At 50.8% G+C, this 19017-nt stretch overlaps 7 protein-coding genes across 7 annotated transcripts; 4 read left to right on the top strand and 3 right to left on the bottom strand.

The window, feature by feature from the left end:
• Nucleotides 1-82: 82 nt before the first annotated feature.
• Nucleotides 83-840, bottom strand: GLOTRDRAFT_103480 (uncharacterized protein; the record flags this gene model as incomplete). Its single annotated transcript, XM_007864250.1, has 3 exons — nucleotides 83-244; nucleotides 295-711; nucleotides 769-840. The coding sequence occupies 3 exons, from the start codon at nucleotides 838-840 to the stop codon at nucleotides 83-85; spliced, it is 651 nt and encodes a 216-aa protein (XP_007862441.1).
• A 724-nt stretch (nucleotides 841-1564) lies between these two features.
• On the top strand, nucleotides 1565-4711 carry GLOTRDRAFT_91048 (uncharacterized protein; the record flags this gene model as incomplete). Its single annotated transcript, XM_007864581.1, has 13 exons — nucleotides 1565-2260; nucleotides 2311-2482; nucleotides 2583-2890; nucleotides 2944-2974; nucleotides 3031-3316; nucleotides 3378-3388; nucleotides 3467-3468; nucleotides 3524-3559; nucleotides 3590-3647; nucleotides 3697-4004; nucleotides 4040-4255; nucleotides 4285-4376; nucleotides 4438-4711. 13 exons carry the CDS (start codon nucleotides 1565-1567, stop codon nucleotides 4709-4711), a joined length of 2490 nt encoding a protein of 829 aa, XP_007862772.1.
• Nucleotides 4712-5100: 389 nt separating this feature from the next.
• Nucleotides 5101-5760, bottom strand: GLOTRDRAFT_125765 (60S ribosomal protein L6; the record flags this gene model as incomplete). The annotated part of the gene is made up of 2 exons (XM_007864249.1): nucleotides 5101-5352; nucleotides 5416-5760. 2 exons carry the CDS (start codon nucleotides 5758-5760, stop codon nucleotides 5101-5103), a joined length of 597 nt encoding a protein of 198 aa, XP_007862440.1.
• Nucleotides 5761-6141: 381 nt separating this feature from the next.
• On the top strand, nucleotides 6142-7175 carry GLOTRDRAFT_125764 (pyrimidine 5-nucleotidase; the record flags this gene model as incomplete). Its single annotated transcript, XM_007864248.1, has 6 exons — nucleotides 6142-6157; nucleotides 6208-6297; nucleotides 6353-6463; nucleotides 6535-6677; nucleotides 6731-6847; nucleotides 6903-7175. 6 exons carry the CDS (start codon nucleotides 6142-6144, stop codon nucleotides 7173-7175), a joined length of 750 nt encoding a protein of 249 aa, XP_007862439.1.
• A 175-nt stretch (nucleotides 7176-7350) lies between these two features.
• Nucleotides 7351-8876, bottom strand: GLOTRDRAFT_103476 (uncharacterized protein; the record flags this gene model as incomplete). The annotated part of the gene is made up of 8 exons (XM_007864578.1): nucleotides 7351-7424; nucleotides 7476-7581; nucleotides 7641-7672; nucleotides 7732-7807; nucleotides 7861-7949; nucleotides 7999-8188; nucleotides 8243-8760; nucleotides 8816-8876. The coding sequence occupies 8 exons, from the start codon at nucleotides 8874-8876 to the stop codon at nucleotides 7351-7353; spliced, it is 1146 nt and encodes a 381-aa protein (XP_007862769.1).
• Nucleotides 8877-9140: 264 nt separating this feature from the next.
• GLOTRDRAFT_125762 (DNA polymerase epsilon, subunit B) lies at nucleotides 9141-11340 on the top strand (the record flags this gene model as incomplete). The annotated part of the gene is made up of 13 exons (XM_007864247.1): nucleotides 9141-9173; nucleotides 9222-9360; nucleotides 9414-9594; nucleotides 9643-9793; nucleotides 9849-9983; nucleotides 10038-10165; nucleotides 10213-10270; nucleotides 10324-10543; nucleotides 10600-10757; nucleotides 10812-10907; nucleotides 10964-11074; nucleotides 11123-11256; nucleotides 11310-11340. 13 exons carry the CDS (start codon nucleotides 9141-9143, stop codon nucleotides 11338-11340), a joined length of 1575 nt encoding a protein of 524 aa, XP_007862438.1.
• A 332-nt stretch (nucleotides 11341-11672) lies between these two features.
• GLOTRDRAFT_34501 (xylose isomerase-like protein) lies at nucleotides 11673-12662 on the top strand (the record flags this gene model as incomplete). The annotated part of the gene is made up of 1 exon (XM_007863574.1): nucleotides 11673-12662. One exon carries the CDS (start codon nucleotides 11673-11675, stop codon nucleotides 12660-12662), a length of 990 nt encoding a protein of 329 aa, XP_007861765.1.
• Nucleotides 12663-19017: the final 6355 nt, after the last annotated feature.

Here is a 19017-nt window from a genome sequence, read left to right as displayed (position 1 = left end):
CAGAGCGACGACAGAACATTAGTACATACCTGTGGCTGTAGAGCGACGCTAATAAATACTTCCGTACGTGCTCCCGGATTCACTATGATTTCGTCCATGTGTACTGCCGGGTTCCAGATGGTGGAGAAGCGGGTGGGGGAGACTGTTGCTTTCTAATTTTGATTCTACGTGACTCCCACCAATCGAAGACCCATGTTTGTACGAGCCCAAACACGGCGGACGTGACCCAGTAAAGTACGACACCCTAGAAGCCGGTTGAGGTGTACTCCAAACGCTTGCTGGAATTGGACTCACTCCAGGAACGACTGCGCCTATCAGGATACGACCGACCGACAATGTCCGTAGAGCAGATTGCACAATCTTACTGGGCTCAATCACTACTTCTCCCTTTCCCCGCCTCTCGGCGTTCTTCTTTTCGATTTCGATCGCTGCAAGCCGCTTGTCCTCGGATATGAACCAACGCGACGTCTCAACATTAGCAAGAGTAATTAGGCCCAGTGCTATGGGTAGGGTGGCCGTTGGATCGGCATGCGAGAGTGATGTCAGGGTTAAGAAGGACTCGGAGTCGAAGGGCGTCGGTGGCTGTGAGAGGCGGCCGAGCATCAAAGAGAAGCCGACAAAGAGCGGGAGCTGGGAGACGGGAGGGATAATCATGGTCGATATTGGGGAGCACTTGTGCTCCGAGTAAAGCTCTTTTCGACGTTGCTTCATCTGTAGGGCTCGCACGACGTTAAGAGACTGCATCAGCATCGACTGGGGCGCACATACGAGCTCACTATAACGTTTCCGGTGGTACTCTGTGATCTCTTTCTCGGTCCCGCGTATTCGCAAGACTTTCATCTCTTTCAGGACAGCCTGCGATATTGTAGGTGCAATTTCACGGAGCTGAGGGAGAACCTGCTCCTCGGCAGTCCACTGACGCTTTTTGGCCTAGCATGTCCTTGGTCCATTCATGACTGAGTCACATAGGTTGACCACAGGATCACGCACCCATATGGAGAACGGAACAGTGAATAGAAGTCTAGTGGTTATGGTCGTGACAATGATTGTCGTAGAGTACGCCGGCCATGAAGCAGGGTAGGGGAGTGCGAGAGCCAAGTCAAGGAAGCCGTCCGACAAGCCCTGAATAGCCGAGGTTATAAGGGTGCGCCGTGCTGCGCATGGAAGATGTCCGATACTGTTATTCGGCCTCGTCAGCGAGCGCGGCGTGCGGCGACGACATGCTGAAGCCAGCATCCTCGAACTCGAGTCCAGCAAGTCCAAGTCCGAGTCCGCCACTTTCCAGAGGCTCCTTCCTAATCCAGCGCGCGTACGAGATCCATTCCCACGGATGCTTTCCTCGAAGTCCAAGGTTGGTCATAACTAGCATATCTAGAAAAGACTATCTTTGGGCTGGAGATGACTCTTATCGCCTGAGCTCAGCTATGGCGCACTATCTATCTGGGAATTTCACTTCTCGCTGCGTCTCGTGCCTGCGGCAATATTGGATGAGCTGAGGATGCCTCAAGTTATAAGAGTCTGAATCGATTTACCCCCCGTGCGACCAGCCTTGCTTCCTGCAGACATGGCAAGTCTCGGGGCGTACGAACCACTTAAGGAGGCGGACCCCTACTATGACACCCGCACCGCACCCAAGCGCAAAGGGGGCGTTTCTCGTCGCGTAGGATATACTCTGCTTGCAGTCCTCGGGGCGATCGCGCTTTCCGTCTTCTACATCTCACCTGCGCACTCAGACAGATCTACGGTACAGTCAGGGGAGTCTTTGACCGGTCTGCTAGGTACGAGGCCGCTCGAACAGTGCGCCTCCAGCCTCCCCCTTGCCGCTAGTCCTCCGGCTCCGGTCAATATCTGGGCACCTCTGACAGTCGACGAAATCGCATCGGTTCAGAAATGGCTGGAGGCTCCCAGTCGAGGTCTCAACTTGACTAGCGGCGGCCAAGCTGGCCTGTCAGATAATGCTGTCTTCCTGATCGAAGTGTACCAGCCTCCGAAAGCTGAGGCCCTGGCCTACCTCGAAAACCCCTCCGCAACGAACCTACCCGCGAAGTACGCCAGGGTCACCATTCACCATGGCTCAGTGCCCGAGATCAAAGACTACTTGGTCGGCCCCTTGCCGATCACTCAGCAGTCGGAAATGAAGGAGCTGAAGGGTGTCTATCACCGCGATGACATACCTTACCATGCTCGGGGCTTCATTTCGGGCAATGAATTCGCGACACTCGGGAAAAGAATTATGGCGCCGCTAGCTGAGGCAACTCAGGTATGTGGTGTACAATATCACCCGATCCAACCGCTTAACGACCGGCGAAGGAATTATTTGGCGCCTCGGCTTTAGGCTTGGCCAATGACACATTACTCGCGGGTATGAGCGGTCCTTGGAGCTTTGACGGGAGCTTTCGACGGGCGTGGGTGTCCTGGAGACGCAACGTCGCAGGACCTTGGTTGCACCCAGTCAACTTCTTCCAATACGTCGATCTCAGCGGTACGGACCCTGAGCAATGGAAGTTAATCAAGGCAAGTCTAGAATATGAAACGGCGACGAGCGATATTGACACATCGCTAGATCGTCTATAACCACCAAGTCTTTGAGAGCGTCGAGTCGTTCCTCGACGCCTTCCACAACGGGACGCTCAAGAAGCTCCCTGAGAGACCTGACCAGGATCAAGACCCCTCCTGGAGTACCAGGAAGCGCCCTAACCCCGATTACAAGCGCGATCTCGACCACCTTCCTGGCCCTCGCTCTGTCTCCTTTGCCGGCCTCAGATTCAAAGTCGATAAGGCCACCCAATACGTCAGCTGGTTGGGCTGGGGCCTGTACCTTGGCTTCAACCGCGATATGGGGCTCAGTCTGTGGGACATTCGCTTTAGGGGTGAACGTCTGATCTATGAGGTTGGTCATACATGATCTACCAATTGCCCCATCCGCTGATTCGCGATGTATAGCTCGCTCCTCAGGAGGCGATCGCTCAGTACGGTGAGTACCACCATAAATTCGGGCCACGCTTTGCAGCTGAGCTCCCGACTCTGCAGCCGGCAACGATCCCATGCAAGCTACCACCGCCTGGCTCGACCGTTTCTTCGGTATGGGGTTGTCCGTCCGCGACCTTATGCCCGGCTATGACTGCCCTCACGAATCGGTATACCTGCCCGCTACTACCCACTCCAACATGGGGATCATTACCCGCGATCGTGCAATCTGCATTTTTGAGCAAGATTCCGGCCGGCCCATCACCAGGCACACTGGTTATATGAAAGGTGAGATGGGCGCTGTAAAAGGGTACATCCTTACCATCAGGACCATCAGTACTGTCGGAAAGTGAGTTTGAATTGGTGGATAGCTGCATAGATAGAAGGGAGCTGATACCACTTTTCTACAGCTATGACTATCGTACGTATTGCTGTCCTTAGCCCGTCGTGAGCCGTGAGTGACGTCGACCTTCCAAATTCCTCGCCGCCAATGCCACAGTGGTGAGTATGGTATTCCCATACTTAAGCTCACGTCTCATAAAATCACAATACACAGTTTGACTATATGTTCCATGTCGACGGCACAATAGAGGTTCGTCTCTCAGCTTCGGGATATTTGCAGGGCGGGTACTGGGAACCGAAGCAAGAAGGCTATGGCGCCCAGATCCGCGACACATCCAGTCGGTATAGGCGTTAGCTGCCCTTTATGATGACTAACAATCTACTTAGTGGGAAGTCTGCATGACCATGTCATCAACTATAAGGTCGATCTTGACATGGTCGGCATGAAAAATTCCCTTCTCGCTACCACCACGGCGCAGGAGGAGGTCGTACACCCGTGGATCGAAGAAGACTGGGGTAGCAGGGTCATCCAGCAGAAGATCACCCGTCGCTACATCGAGAACGAAGACGATGCTCTCCTCAAGTACCCCCACAACTTCCAGGGTTCTTACGCCATCGTCAATAAGGACGAGACGAACGCCTGGGGCAGTCCGAGGGGTTATGCTATTCATCCGGGCAACTCTCCAGTTTACAACGTGCGCGCACTACCTGCTTCTCATATTTTGCGAAGCTAATGCCAGTACTTCAGACTGTGGTCGGCTCTAAACGTCTGTTGAATAATGCTAACTGGGCTCGGTACAACCTGGCCGTGTCGCGTCGCAAGGACACTGAACCCACGTCCAGTAGCATGTGGAATCAGCACCTGCCTGGCGCTCCGATGATCGACTTCCACAAGTTCTTTGACGGAGAGAATATTACCCAGGAGGACCTTGTCGCTTGGATTAACGTAGGGATGCATCATCTGGTGCGTACCAGTCTGCTGAGCAGACCCTTCGCTGGCTGAGCAGCTGTCATCAGCCTCAAGCCGAAGATGTTCCCAACACTCGCACCAATCTCGCCGCGTCTAGGTACGAGCTCTTGCCACTTAGTCTTTAATGACCAGGGTAACTAATGTGGTGCTGCTGATAGTTTCTTCCTCACCCCGCTGAACTACTTCGATACGGACGTCTCCATCGAATCCATCAATGCTATCGTGCTAACGTCGCCCGAGAAGAGCGGAGAACCCTTCACCTTCGACGACTATGGCGTCAAGCCGGCCAACTGCATCCCCGAAGCTGTACCAGAGTTTGAGTACGCCGGATTGAAGGCCTACACCGTCGATGGTAAGCCAGCTCCGCAGACGACCGTAGAGGAGCTGAGGAAGCAGGCCGAGCTGTTCCATCGAATCAAAGTCGAGATGTAGACATGTCCTTGAAGACTGTGTGACAGTGCCCACTGTACATAGAATATAAGCTCTTTCCATCCATGCTGACATTGAGAAAGCGAGTTCTCTCAAGAACGTGAACTATGTTGGAAACGAAACGTATGAAATCCCATACTGATGCCGTCTCGGCCGAAGCCAATTGAATTCTCGCATACTTGCGACGAGCGAGAACCCTCTTGCTTGACAGATCAATACAACTCGAAAGCGAGTTCATAGGTTATTTTGCCGCCATGTCATAGATGCACAAACACATGTGCCCAGGTGAAGGGTCACAAAGCATAACATAGACTGCCAGGCTCCCAACCCAGCGCCGATCTCCCCCAACACAGACCTCGCCGCTGCTCATGTCTAAGGGCGATACGCCCCAACTAGAACACCATAGCGTGAGGGAACTGACCCTTCGACAATCCCCACGAAGCCTTCAGGTACTTGGAGAGGTTCTCTACCTTCTTGACACCCTCGAGAACGGCCTTGTCCACCGCCTTCTGGTCAGCAGCCTTTGACTCTGGGAAAGGCTCCTTGGCTTTGGGCTTCCCATCCTCGAAGAACTCCTCCTCCGCTGACTTGGCGCCCTTGACCTTCGACTTGGCAAAGTAAGCGTCGTTGATCTTCTCGTCAACCTACATAAAAGTGCGCAAACGTTATAAGATTTTGCGCTTCCCAGTTTGCAAGTGGAGACATACCGAGAAGTCGCCAAGGTCCACCTTCGATGATGTGGCGATAACATAGGCCTGGTTCACCCGGCGAAGGGGAACACCATTAATCTTGAAAGGTCCCGTCACCAACAATAACCCACTCTCTAACTGCTTCAAGAAGACCACCCGCTTGCCACGGAAGCGACCCGCCAGCAGGATTAAGACAGTGCCAGGGGTGATAGACTGGCGTAATTTCGTAGGTTTTGGTGATTTACGAGACTTCTTGGGTTGCCGGACATCTTCGGCGGGGTAGAATCGGGGGGCCTTGGAGGTGGGGACGAGACGGGTGCCGCCGTTCTTCTCGCCTTTGACTTGAACCTCCTTGGTGGCCATCTAGCAGCAGCACAAACGCGTGTAAGCATACCGTCGTAAGTTCATTGCCCAGCCATGCATCCAAGCGACCCGAGGTCAATCCATCTTATTCCACTGCAATCCACATCTTTCACCTCCACAGGATGGTTGCATCGCAACGAGACGGCATGCAGGACGAGACAGAGAGCAATAACGACACTCACGGCTAGTGATCTTGGTGTTGGTGCTGAGGGCCTTGTCTGCTGGGTTCGTTTGGCGATGCCAATATGGCGGGACCCCGCACGTACTTTGCGCCACCTTGGACCAAATCGGGCATTACGCACGTGGCATAAAGATAACGACGGAATGTGGCGGACCGTTTGCCACTGCAGCATTCTTTTGTGGACGGGAAATACTGTCAAAATGGGAGACAATAAAGGTGCGGTCCAATGTGCGATGTCGGGCATATTTCTGAGTGCTCCTGGATAGATGATCGTCTCATCGTATGGTTCGATATCGACAATACATTGTATTCCGCGAGTTCCAAGATCTCCCAAGCTATGGGCGAGCGCATACACGGTGAGCTCCGCTCAGGCATACGTCGAAGATCCGCTACAGATGCATTGCATTTCAGCATACTTCGTATCTCTCGGTTTCTCGCATGAAGAAGCATCAGAGTTACATCTGAGGTATTATACGCAGTACGGCCTGGCTCTCCGCGGATTGACTCGGCATCACGACGTCGGTGAAGTAATCTTATCCCGTTACCTTCTGAAGCTGACGTCTAACTCGTTCGTTATCAATCCTTGCGCGTAGACCCCCTAGACTTCGACCGTAAATGCGATGGGGCCCTTCCGCTTGAGGAGATGATTAAACCAAACCCGCGCCTAAGGAAGCTTTTCCAAGACATCGACCGAACGAAGGTTAGAGTGTGGGCGCTCACTAATGCATACAAGCTGGTAAGTATTGTCACCCGTGTCTCAGTCTTCTTTCTAGTGACAGTACTCCGCAGCACGCCGAACGAGTGCTCCGGATACTACAACTAGATGATCTTGTGGATGGACTTGTGTATTGTGACTATGCGGAACCTAATTTCTCTTGCAAACCTGAGCCAGAATACTACGTGAAGGTATGTGCCATGACGTTGCAGGAATCGTTAGTGATATCAAACACCCCTCTCCTAGGCATTGGAGAAGGCAGGGGTAACAGATCCCTCCAAGTGCTACTTTGTCGATGACAACAGAGGGAACGTTCAAGCCGCAATGCGCTTAGGCTGGGGCCACTGCGTCCACTTCAGTGAACACGGCCTTGAAATCGTAGAGGGTGGCAGGGTGAAGCAGATCGACAATGAGAACCTGGCGGGTCCAAAGGTGATTGGTGATGATAACGTGCAGGTCATAACAGACTTGGAACAGCTACGTCATGTCTGGCCAGAGATTTTCAAGAAAGAGATCTAGAGAGCAGACGATGAGCAGTAGACAATGCGGCATGTACAATAAACCTGGCAGCATCGGACATTCATACAGAGGAGTACCGCTTTCCTCTATTAATACAACATGTTATACAACATATAGGTTATAAAGCCGACAATGTCTCGGCAGCCAATGGTAAGTCCGACCGAAGGTACGTTTCTCAAAACAGATTGACAGTGACAACATGACCAGATTCGGTCACTTCGAGGACTATCCCATCGTATCCCATCAAACCTGGGGCGAGAAGTTTGTGTGAAGCCGGACTCAACAAAAGTAACGACTCACGAGTCGTAGGATTTGGTAGAGTCAGATCGTCGTCATCGTCTGTCCGGTCGAGAACCATCGAAGGGGGCGTCTCGCGAGGACTCAGAAAGTGGTTGATTGACTCGAACTAGAAGACCTCATACTTTAGCCTCGATAAATTAGGTAGTCGAGAGGACTCAGACTCACTCGGTCGTAGAACTTCATGCGCGGGGGGCTGTCTAAGAAAATATGGAGGCACAGACTTAGATAAAGCACCCAAGTAAAGACGAAAGCGTACCATCTTCGTCGTCCTCTGGTCGACCTTCTATTTCCCATAGGCACCGCTTGTAACGCTGAAACAACGGTGTCCCCGGCTGAGGTGAGGTGAACCAGGGCGTTATATTACGCAGCAGGCAGGGTTGCTCACTATGTTGGTATGAAGAATTATCTTCTTGCACGTATGTGTACTCCCGGAGATCAAAACATCGATCCCATGCTGGAAGTAATTGTAGAAATCTGCGAGACGCTCTTGAGAAATGAGTGGTGTGGAGGCTGTATGTCTCACAATCGCCGTCTTCTTCTTCTTCGTTGTCTTTGGTAGTAGAATGTATCGACATCCTATCATCTTCCTTGTAGTGTGTCCTTAGAGGTGGTCCGAGATCGCAGACTAGATCTTGCGCGGAAGTACTACCCAGTCTTATGTGTAAGGGCTCCGCGCGAGGTAGATGTTGATACAGTGTTACGCCTGTATGAACCTATCATTCAGTGAGATTCAATCCCTTTCAGTAGTTCGAGGGAGCGTCAATGACCTTGACAATTGCTCTAGCAATGTCATCATGCATAACCGGGCAATTCAGCACTTCATCCAGAGCATCCCTCTCTTCACCTTCAGGACCCTTCTGGGAAACTATCACTCGCTTGACCTCTTGCATCCTGTCCTCAGTGTGTCGTGGATTCGGAGCCTTGATACCCTCCCCTATCCGATCCTCGTCAAAAGAGAACCAAACTCCGGGATAACGTAGATCATCGCCGGGATACGTAGGGCCGAACGTGCGACTCACTCCTACCCGCCTAAGGACTTCCTCTGCGGAAGATAGGACAGTGTCTTTGTATCGCACAATAAGCGGAGGATGCGGATCTCGGAGCCGCCGCGCGCATATGGTATGAAGGCGCTGGTGGTGTCCAGAGAATAACAGATCGAGGTGCGGGCGGATGTGCAAGACCACGGGTGTTGTCACAGAAGAGTCTACGTCGTACTTGATGTCTACTTGAGGGAATACATGTGGCAGACTCCGGAGCAGGTCGAGCACGTTCCACAACGACGACCCTTGGGGCATTCCATGGTCAGGAAAGCGAGATCTAGCGATGACCAGGAGGCGTACCCAGTTCAAAGAATCCGAGACCCGACCCTGGCCTAATATCCACGTCCAGCGTACCTATCATGAAGGACAAACGATGATGAGCTTGAGTCAGGTTCTAAGTAGCACTGGCCCCAGGCCGCCACAAGCAGCCAGGGTGAACCGGCGGCCGTGCAGCCACCGACGCGACGTGCGACATTTCCGGAAGTCGCGTCCGTTCGCGTCTCATTCTGCTTGGACGCGTCGACCGTAGGATCGCTGCAGTTTCGACAAGACAATACTCGTACCTGCGGGTGTATATCTAGACAATTCAAGGATACAGTAGCACCTACGTGTCTTCGCTTCGAGGATGTCGGATTATCGTCAGAGAACCATAATTAAGGTATGTTCGACCGTGTATACCCTCTCGCATCGGCCAACGCCCGTTCAGGTCTTCCGAAAATACAGCCATGCTCTCGGACCAGAGGCACTCGAGTATTTGGAAGAGATTCTGGATGCACATGAGATTCCGGACGAACAGGTTGAAGAATCCGTTGACCTGATAGCCAAGGAATACAACAAGCAGGACGGTACGTACGTCAATACACACTGGCCTGATATTTACGCTTACGTTGCCAAAAAGATGCTGTGATGAAAGTCTCATTGAGCGTTCTAAAGCGTGTGTACGAGTTTCTGCAGGGTGGAACCAGTAGTGGCAGTCAGATTAAGGAGGATGTGCTCGACCCGGACGGACACCTCTGGTTCGTCAACGCGTTTGATATGCCACTGTGGCACTGGTCACCTGAACGAGGCACCTTCGAGAAGTTCGTCGCTTTTGCCAGCACGACTCCCTTCCGCTGACCCTCACTTAGATCGGCAGAATCATTAACTGTAGCCGGTACAGCCCATTCGAGGGTCATGGCCGTGCGTAACAGGATGAACATTATCAAGCAGACCGTGCTACGCAATGAACATTTCTCACCATCAACCTTACCCTCCAGAGACCGCGAACATCTGCTCACTGTACGAAGGCTCTGCTAGTTAATGGCGAATATTGGCGTACTAATTGGCTGCTTAGCTGAAATCCACCAAACACCTCCTCGGTCGAGCAGGTGGCCGATTTCTTCTCTTCGGGATGCTGACGCATTCGAAAGAGGGTAAACTATGTCTTGAAGATGAAGACGGCACTGTCGAGCTTGATTTCAACCCGTTAGTCAGTGCTGATGATGCCACGGCTGAACTCTACTGTTGACTCAAGTACACTCAGGATCAGCCGAGTGAAGGGCTGTTCACAGAAGGCGCATTCGCTCTCGTTGAAGGTGACTACACCGAAGACGGTAACTTCGAAGTGATCGCCATCGGCCATCCGCCGTGTGAGAATAGAGATACGGCCAGGTACGTCAAGAGCATGCCTATGTTCAGCCCTATCTTACGCAGTCCAGGTCAATATATGGACACATAGACTTTCTAGGCCAAGGAGCGACGACCTTAGTCGAAGATGTGAGTCGGACGTTCCTCGTTATTTCCCTCTCCGCGCGCCTCACGACACGCAGGCGCAATCAGCTTTGCGGATACAGGAGGAATTGTCGGACCTGAGCTTCTTCTTCCTCTCCGATGTCTGGCTAGACCATCCAGAAACACTGAATGGCTTGCGAAAGATGTTCGATAATTGCATCGAGAACAGCTTCATACCCAAAGTCATCGTGTTATGTGGAAATTTCACAAGCCACGGAATATCGAATGGGAATGGCAGAGATATTCAGAGATACCAGGGTAAGGACCGTCATTCATGCATCCATGAAATGCGGAGTCTGATACACCCTCTCAAGAGAATTTCGATGCTCTCGCCGACCTCATAGCCTCATACCCAGCTATAACGAAGGGGACACACTTCTTACTGGTGCCAGGTCCTCTGGACATGGCAGCTAACTCCATTCTACCTCGAAGACCACTGCTCTCATCGCTGGTGTCGCGGCTGAAATCCAAGGTACCCCGAATACACTTTGGGACAAACCCATGCAGGATCAAATTCTTTGGCCAGGAAATCGCCATCTTCAGGGAAGACATGATGGCAAGAATGCTTCGGAACCTGGTGGGCGTGAAGCCTGACGTCCGGAACGACGACCTAAAGAGATATGTGAGCAGACTGGTATTCTCTGAGACATACTATGCTGCTTACTGACCTGTTTCTAGCTTGTGCAAACTATGCTCGATCAGAGCCATCTATGTCCCCTCACGAATAATATACAACCGATATATCCTGACTACGACCATGCGCTTCGCCTTTATCCATTGCCTACAGCAGTAAGTGCACGACATGCAGGTTAAGGCCCGCAAACTAATGTGATATAGGTCGTGATGGCGGATAAGTATGAGAGTTACCAAATCACCTATGAAGGCTGCCATGTCTTCAATCCGGGGAGTTTCGTAGGAGGGACGTTCAAGTTCTCTATGTACACCCCAGCGACGAGGTTGTCGGAGGAATGGTGCGTTATTCGTCCTCTCGTTCGAACCATGATAATGACCATCTTGACATCAGCATTATCGAGTTTGATCAGGAGGACTCGTAATCGTCAAAGATGTAATACAATATCGCAGAACCATTCACTTCTGACCTCGACACCCTGTGAGTCCCCATGGGAATGCTGCGACCTTGCGGACTACGCCCGTGAATCGTCTGGGTATGGCAAAGATTATCATAGAACTTGTGACACGTCTTACCCACTTCTTGTCCAAGCCTGAGAGGGGAGCGTGACTGAACGTGGGTTCGGCGGCCCGTCATTCCAAGCGTGTGGCCTGGGCCAACTTTAGCAGGAGTCATGCACAAGTCGTTAAAGCCTTCGCGCCTCTGGATTGCACCCCTTCCTGAACCATCTACATCAGCCAGCGGAACTGAAGACACATGAGGGTCAATCGTCTCGCTATTGCAACCTGTTCGCTTGGTTTGCACCCATCACACACACTGCCATTGAAAATACAAAGTGCTGCCAGCGCGGGGTTCGCAGGTATAGAGCTCTTCTATTCAGATTTACAGCAATACGCCCAGGATAGTGCCAAGTCATTACTCGACGCCGCACTGCAAGTCAAAGAACTATGCAGCAAGGAGGGTATCACCATAGTCACCTTCGGTCCTATGACGAACTTCGAGGGCTGCCTCTCACCTTTATCAAGCCGCTTGAAGGTTGCAAGCGAGTGGATTGCTATTGCGAGGGTGTTGGAGACCACCGTCATTCGAATCCCGAGTGCCACAGACGAAAATGCCTCGGGGGACGAGGACCTGATCATCACCGAACTTCGCGCGCTGTGTGCACTTGGAGCGGAGGGCGGTAACCCGATATCCTTCGCGTATGAGTCATTGTCGTACGGCACCCATGCCGCCCTCTGGGAAGACTCGCTGCGCCTGGCCCAATTGGTCGATCGTCCCAATTTCGGGCTTTGCCTGGACACCTTCCATGTGTGCGCCAGGGTATGGGCCAACCCACAGACCTCATCAGGAAAAATCCCTGGAGGCACAGCCGCACTTGGGGCGAGTTTAAAGAGATTTGTGAAGGAATGTCCGATGGACAAGGTTTTCATAGTGCAGTTGAGTGACGCGGAGAGGATGGACCCGCCTATCCTGCCGGGACACGCAGCCTATGAAGAGGGTAAAGACGCGGTGGCGTGTTGGAGTGGATATGGACGGTTATTTCCCCTGGAGGAGGAGAAGGGCATTTACCTGCCAGTGGTCGATGTGGCCAAGACATGGCTGGTAGACAAGGCGTGGGGTGGATGGATAAGCTTAGAGGTCTTCCATCGAGAAATGAAGGAACAGTCTATGGGACCAGGGGTATTGGCAAGGCGAGGGATGCAGTCGTGGGAAAGACTGAGAAAGTCAATTGGGTTGGAGATGTAGTTTCAGATTGCAACCGTTAATTAGTGTATTGATTCGTGTATGGTATATGACAGCAGGAGGCACCCTACCTTCATCATGTACTTGCGTACATTGACAGTAAGTACTACAATCGCGGACAACCAAAGGCAACAATTTCGGTGACGGCATTTTCCCGGCACTGGCAACCGTCGGAGTTAAGATTTTACAGTGCTTTGCATAAAAGTCCGGAAACCGCGATTCGCGAAATGTTGTTTGTGCCAGCCAAACAAACCTATATGGGGTAGTCGATCACCGTAGCGCGGGCTGTTGACTGGTTGGCGGGACGCTTCGACATCCATGTATGAGGGTCGTTCTTGGGGGATTTTGACCTCTGCGTGCTCGATATCCTGAAGAGATACAGATCTGAACGTTATTCAGCTTTGAGACGGGCATTTGCGTCCCAGGAGTGATATAGGCTGACTCGAGGACCGTCGCGCCCTCGGTCAGGTGTTACCCTATAAGGTATTGTTTGGCTGGGACAAACAGAAACGCGCGAAACACAGTTTCCGGACTTTTATGCAAAGCACTGTAATGCGGGAAGAGAAGATTGGCACGAGCAAAATTCCCAAAAACCCCCCATTTCGCCGAAAAGAGAAATTCGGAGGTCTGAAACCGTCTTTGCTATTGCGCCCCCGTGCAAACATGACCAAATATTACCTTTTCGAGAATTTTATCATGTGACCTCCGACTCCTCCGGCCACGTCACTAAAAATAAAGAATGTAAACGCATTGCGTAAGCTGGCTATGCCTGAGCTAACATATTTATATTATTTCCGAACACCGTTGTGCTCCTGTAGTCTAGTGGTTAGAATAATGTCCGCATTTGCCGGAGGTGTTCGGTTCAATTCATGGTTGTGCAAACTTTTTCTCCTCCTTGGCAGGGTTAGGGTTTATCAACTACCTTTATGCACTATTGCCTTTCTGTAGTATCTTTGTCGACTATATGTATCACAGGTCTACAAATTTGAATACAAAATTTTGTTTTCCTATCTATACGAGCCACTTAGTCCCTAGTGGTTACTCTAACTAGTCGGACATGCGCCCGGAGGGAAGTCCGCGTTTGCCGGCGTCACATGACTTTCTTCTCGATATGGTATCTTTGTACATGTTTGCACGGGGGCGCAGTAAAGCTACCTGTCAGAAACCCCACGCAAATTGGAAAAATTTGTGTAAATCTCGAGATCCGACCAGCGAATCAGGGGCTATAGCGCCGGCAAGCTATCACTAAAAATTATAATCTCGCGAATCCGGAGCAATGGTTTACTACTGTTTTGGCCAGGAAAGCCATTCCTGGTCCCTGGTCATGTTTAGTACAGTCTCTCTAGTAATTGGAGTACCTATAGTAACATTTGGGTGCGCCAGGAAGCCCCTGAAAGGTAGTCGGTGAGATGACCCAAAATTCTGCCCAACCTGAGAAGTCGTGGGGAAAATAAGCCGACCTCATTTTCGGACATTCTCAGCTTGCCTGAGTCCGAATCTGAGGTCAGTTTCCCGCCAAAAAATTGGTTCGGCCGGAATTAACATTGTTGGTTGTACGCGACTGTAGTCCAATATTCAGTGTTGGTACTTAGATCGGAATTCTACGCCGATGTGAGGAACGAGCAGAGGCATAGAATATACTGTAGACTTTGTATGATCATGAGCGTTACACAGGTCACGGTGACTGCTCCTGCTCTCGATGGCGACGATATGCTTGCTCAAGTGCACCTACTCGGCCCTGATTTCTGTTTTCCCTCCCTGCCCATCCTTTTGTTTGATATGCTGCAGACTGTACAGATGCCTGGTAGCTTTCCTCTTTCCATGTTGTTTTTTCCCACTGGGTTTTCCAGTGGTTGAGAGGTTTTGAGGTACCCATGGCTTCATGTATCTTGCACAACATGTACCTACTACTGGGCTGTGGATGTGGTTTCCTAGGTGGGAGTCCCAGCTCAGCCGCAATCTCCTGCCAGGGGCCCATTCGTGGCGGAGAGCCCTTCAGGCTTTCTCTCATATGTACATGTATGCAACATGCCCACCCTCCTCCTACGGCCCTACGAGGACCCCTGATAATCAGTATGAATGCCTGATCCGGAGGTCCCATAAGTGGACCCTTTTTGTCTGGAAGAAATTTGCCAATTTTGACCCTTTTGTCCGGAGAAAAACAGGCATCACAGCGAAAGGTTCCCCTAAAGGGCAACTGTGGCGTGGGTACGTTCAAACGTAGGTTCTCCGGCAGTTGCTGGAGTAAATATGGTGCCGAAATGGCTGAGTCTGACCAAAACATCCAGAAAAAATCAGGCATGGTCTCCAGAACCGGCCAATTTGTCCGTAAAAATTCAGCCATGGAGGGGTCTAAACTCCCAAAATTTGTCCGGAACCTGATCAGGCATTTATATTTACAGTTGAGTCCCTCTTAACCCATAGTGGTCGGTGGAAGTTGATCTTACAACCGATAAGTTTACAGTATGACAGTACGGTCCCATGCAACGTAATATCAGTGATGCATAGCCATCCTTGCCACCACTTCACATGCGTGAAAGACCCGGGGCTCAATTGCTTTCATGAATCTCTGAGCCCCTTTCATCATTTTCACGAATATCTAATCCTTACATTCTGCATGTGAGGGAATGCAAGCGTGTACATAGGTGTACGTGCAAAATATAGTGTTAATGCGTTCCTCAAGGTATTGTTCCCCTCACCCTCTGAAGGGTGATACAAGGCAGCATCATAGAATAATGAGAACATAGTAATAGACACCACTGTCCTGATAGAGCCGCTGAGCGCTGAGAATTTCGAAGACAATATTTCAATTTGAAGACAAGAATTCGAAGCCCTGGTCTATGCCGCAGAGCTCACCGATAGGACTGTAAAGCGGCAGTTGGGACTGTAGACTTACCTTCATGAATCTAGCTGAATTGGGGGTCATTTTGGCTCAGTTGCCTGCCAAAACGACTTGCGAAAGGTATTCGAATGACATGTTTACAGTCCCATGGTGGGGCAATTTACAGTCCTGCTGCCGGCCTCGATTTGAATATGCACCATGTCGTCGCATCCGCTCTCTACTCACCCCTCCCCAAGCAGGCGTTGTTCTCAATGTGGTCAGGAAACTGTTATCCACCTTGCTATTGTCATGCGAGCATTCTCCAGCCATTGTTAGGAAGCGATGTCCTAACTAGTCGTCTTGAGATAACTGGGCCACGTGCCAACAGTTATGTTGTCACTACCTCAGTAAGCGTACTGAAAGGTAGGTCTGGCCGGGCCAATGCCAACAGTCAAGTCAAGAGTCCAGGTAATCGCTGTATTCAACAGGAGGTTGAACTAAGGAATACATGGGTTTTCCTACAGTATATATAGTAACTGGTATAGGGGTTAATACCCAAAGAAGAGAACAATAAGAAATAGGACGCGTAAGCTATCCTGTGAGAACATAACTCAGAGAAATGAGAAATACAAGGGCGCCCATTGGTAGAAAGTGAGTCAAGGGAGATAACGTTGATATGCACAGACACACAACAATCACCAAGGACCAAAAGAAATAAACCTAAACCCCGTGATATGGGTGAAGGCGGTCCGAGACAACTGAAGGGTATTTAATAGTTCGAGGGGGAAAGGAGGAGTAAGACGCCATAGGGTAGTCCGTAGGAAGACCTAGAAAAATAAAACAAAAACCTTGACACCTGAAACAAACACTAATGGACGCTCCGGAGTATTTATCTCCGGAAAGTCGCAAACAAAGTCGCAAACCACGGAACCGAGTGTAGGTTCGGGCCCACGGGAGTAGGAAACACTAGAAAGACTTGTTTAATTTTATTTCGCTATGTGAGACTCACTGGAGCTAATTGAATCGATGGCAGAGATAATTCACTCGACGAGTCAGGCCTATTGGCAAAGCTAGGATCGGTTATAATTCGCTAAGTTCGACGCTTTCGAACTTCTCGGGTCGCTGAGATCGTAACACTAATTCTCTGAGATGGTGAAGTCGAAACTTGTTTTTCTGTATGCTACTTTGTACAATTTATACAACAGGAATGGCTTTGCGACCGTCCGGAGATAAATAACAAATAAACGCCGCTACCCATAGGATTGCTCAGCACTTGCCGCTGTTATACCATACACCATACGACTCTCTTGCACTCCCACTTGCTCGTCCCAGCCCCTAGAGGTCGCCTCGACGTTCCGCCACCTGCCCTAAGCGGTCCCATCACTCTGCGTGATGCACCAGTCACGTGCTAATTACCTCCGGCCGCTCACTTACTGATGGTGGCCTCATGGTGACTCGTATGCGTCCGCACCTTCGGTATTTTGATGGAAACGAGAGAGGGAGTATGCTGGAGGGTGGGAATGAGGACGACACCCCTCGATGAAAGTGTCCGCGGGCCCCGGAGCTAATTCACCTAGAAGTCGCATAGATTAAGTCACCCCGGAGCTTGCATTTGCAGAGATAAATCGTGGAATGGATCCGTGTACGCCTCAAGGATGCTAGGAAGTCTGGAGCTAAATAGAGCAATTCTTTAGAGCCCATAGAAGCCTAGAGGCATGTAAGTGTTGTGTTGAATACGCTCCGGAGGGCTTGTACGATGTGCTGAGTCTGCGTTTTCGGGGGTCAGACGATCCTGAGGCTTATCAATGTGTGAGAAGAAGATAGCGTCCATGGGAAGGTCTACTCAGAGAAAGGTACTGTCCAATAGCAATGCTCAGAATGGCAATAGAATGAGATAAGCATGGGAAAATCATAACATTACCCCCTTCCTATGGTTGAAGTTTACCCAAACTTCCTAGTCATGACCGGTTACCAAACCATCCAGGTCCACAAGAGTGCCATCATTGTAGTCCTGCTCTTTGGTGGCTTCTTGGATAGCATTGTCCCAAACAGTTCGTTGAGGACAGGCAGATGGATAATGCCCTGGTTGAGTACGTCCACAGATGCGGCAGCGGAAGAGTCGGCAATGAGATTGGAAATGACCAGGCTGCTGACATGCCCAGCAGATATTGCCATATCTTCCTGTCATGTTGGTAGGCAGCGCTGGACCGTCGACATCAATGGGGTTTTCTCAGGATCCAGTTGGATGGATAATTGGATCAGGGGTTGGATGATGAGAGGTCGAATGGGAAGTCGCTGGGGTGGTCTCCTGGTTGGATGGGGGATTCTGATAGTCGACAGGTAGGAAGTCGCGAAGGGGAATGAGTAGTCCTCGATGCAGGAGGATATGAGTGAGTTGGAATGTGGTACGCTCCACAGTGTCGTAAGTGGACTGGAGTAGATCTTGTATTTGTGCATTCAGGTCGCACAACTTGGAGATTGTTTGAAGATCGTCCTCTAGTTCCAATATCTCCCTGGCAACACCTGCCCCCAGTGCATCTCGTCCTAGTTGTTGTCGAAGGGATGGGTCGTGGTAGTGTTCCGTCAAGGTTTGGTGGATGATACTGATAAAGTGGGGGTCCTGATCATAGGGGCAATTGCAAGGAGGACATTGAGAAGATGTGAAGGTGCACGAATCATTCCGTGAGCGAGACATGGTATGAGTTGTTGATGAGTCCTGCTAGAGATGGTTCCGGCTTTTATATTCTTGAAGTAGGCTCTTGGCGTTCTCAAGCACATGCTCAGGTTCCCATGAATTTTCGGCCGACGGGTACCCTTTCCATTTGACAAGGTACTTGCGGCGTGAAGTGCTCCCACGATGGGCTAAGATGGCCTCAACTTCATACTCTTCTTCGCCTTCGATATCATCAGGTGGGGGTTGGAGATAGTTCGGCCCGTGAGTGGAGTTCTCTCGATAACGTGAAAGGAGCAAGGGATGAAACACAGGGTGAATCTTCCAGGATTTGGGTAAGTCTAGACGGTATGAGAGTGGGCCTAGAACTTCCTTGATCTTGAATGGTCCTTCGCATTTTGGGGCGATCTTCCTGGATGGGTAATTGATCCGTAGGTTCTTGCCTTCTAGCCAAACCTTCTCTCCAACTTCGAATGGGATGAATCCTTGTCGGCTTCTATCGATCATCTTCTGTCGCGCCAATTCGTGCATGGCGATCGCTTCTTCCCTTGCAGCTTGTAATCGTTTAAGCCTTTCCTCTACTGATGGTAGCTCCGTATTGATTGTGACTGCGGGTATTGCTCGCGGATGATAACCCATCATGAGGTAGAAAGGCGATTCGTTCCTGGCTGAATGGGATCGCTGATTGTGAGCAAATTCCGCATCACAGAGTACTTCAGCCCATCCGTTGGGATTGTTGGCGCAGAATATCTGCAGATAGGTTTCCAGTTCTTGGTTAACCCTCTCAGTTTCGCCATCAGTTTGAGGGTGATAAGCGGTGCTGAGCTTGGATTTGATGCCTAGCAGCTTGCATGTTTCTTGGAATA

This window comes from Gloeophyllum trabeum, assembly GCF_000344685.1.
Source record: "Gloeophyllum trabeum ATCC 11539 unplaced genomic scaffold GLOTRscaffold_00002, whole genome shotgun sequence".
NCBI lineage: Eukaryota > Fungi > Basidiomycota > Agaricomycetes > Gloeophyllales > Gloeophyllaceae > Gloeophyllum > Gloeophyllum trabeum.
Note: the sequence above shows the minus strand (reverse complement) of the source record. Positions and strands in the feature narration are given on the sequence as shown.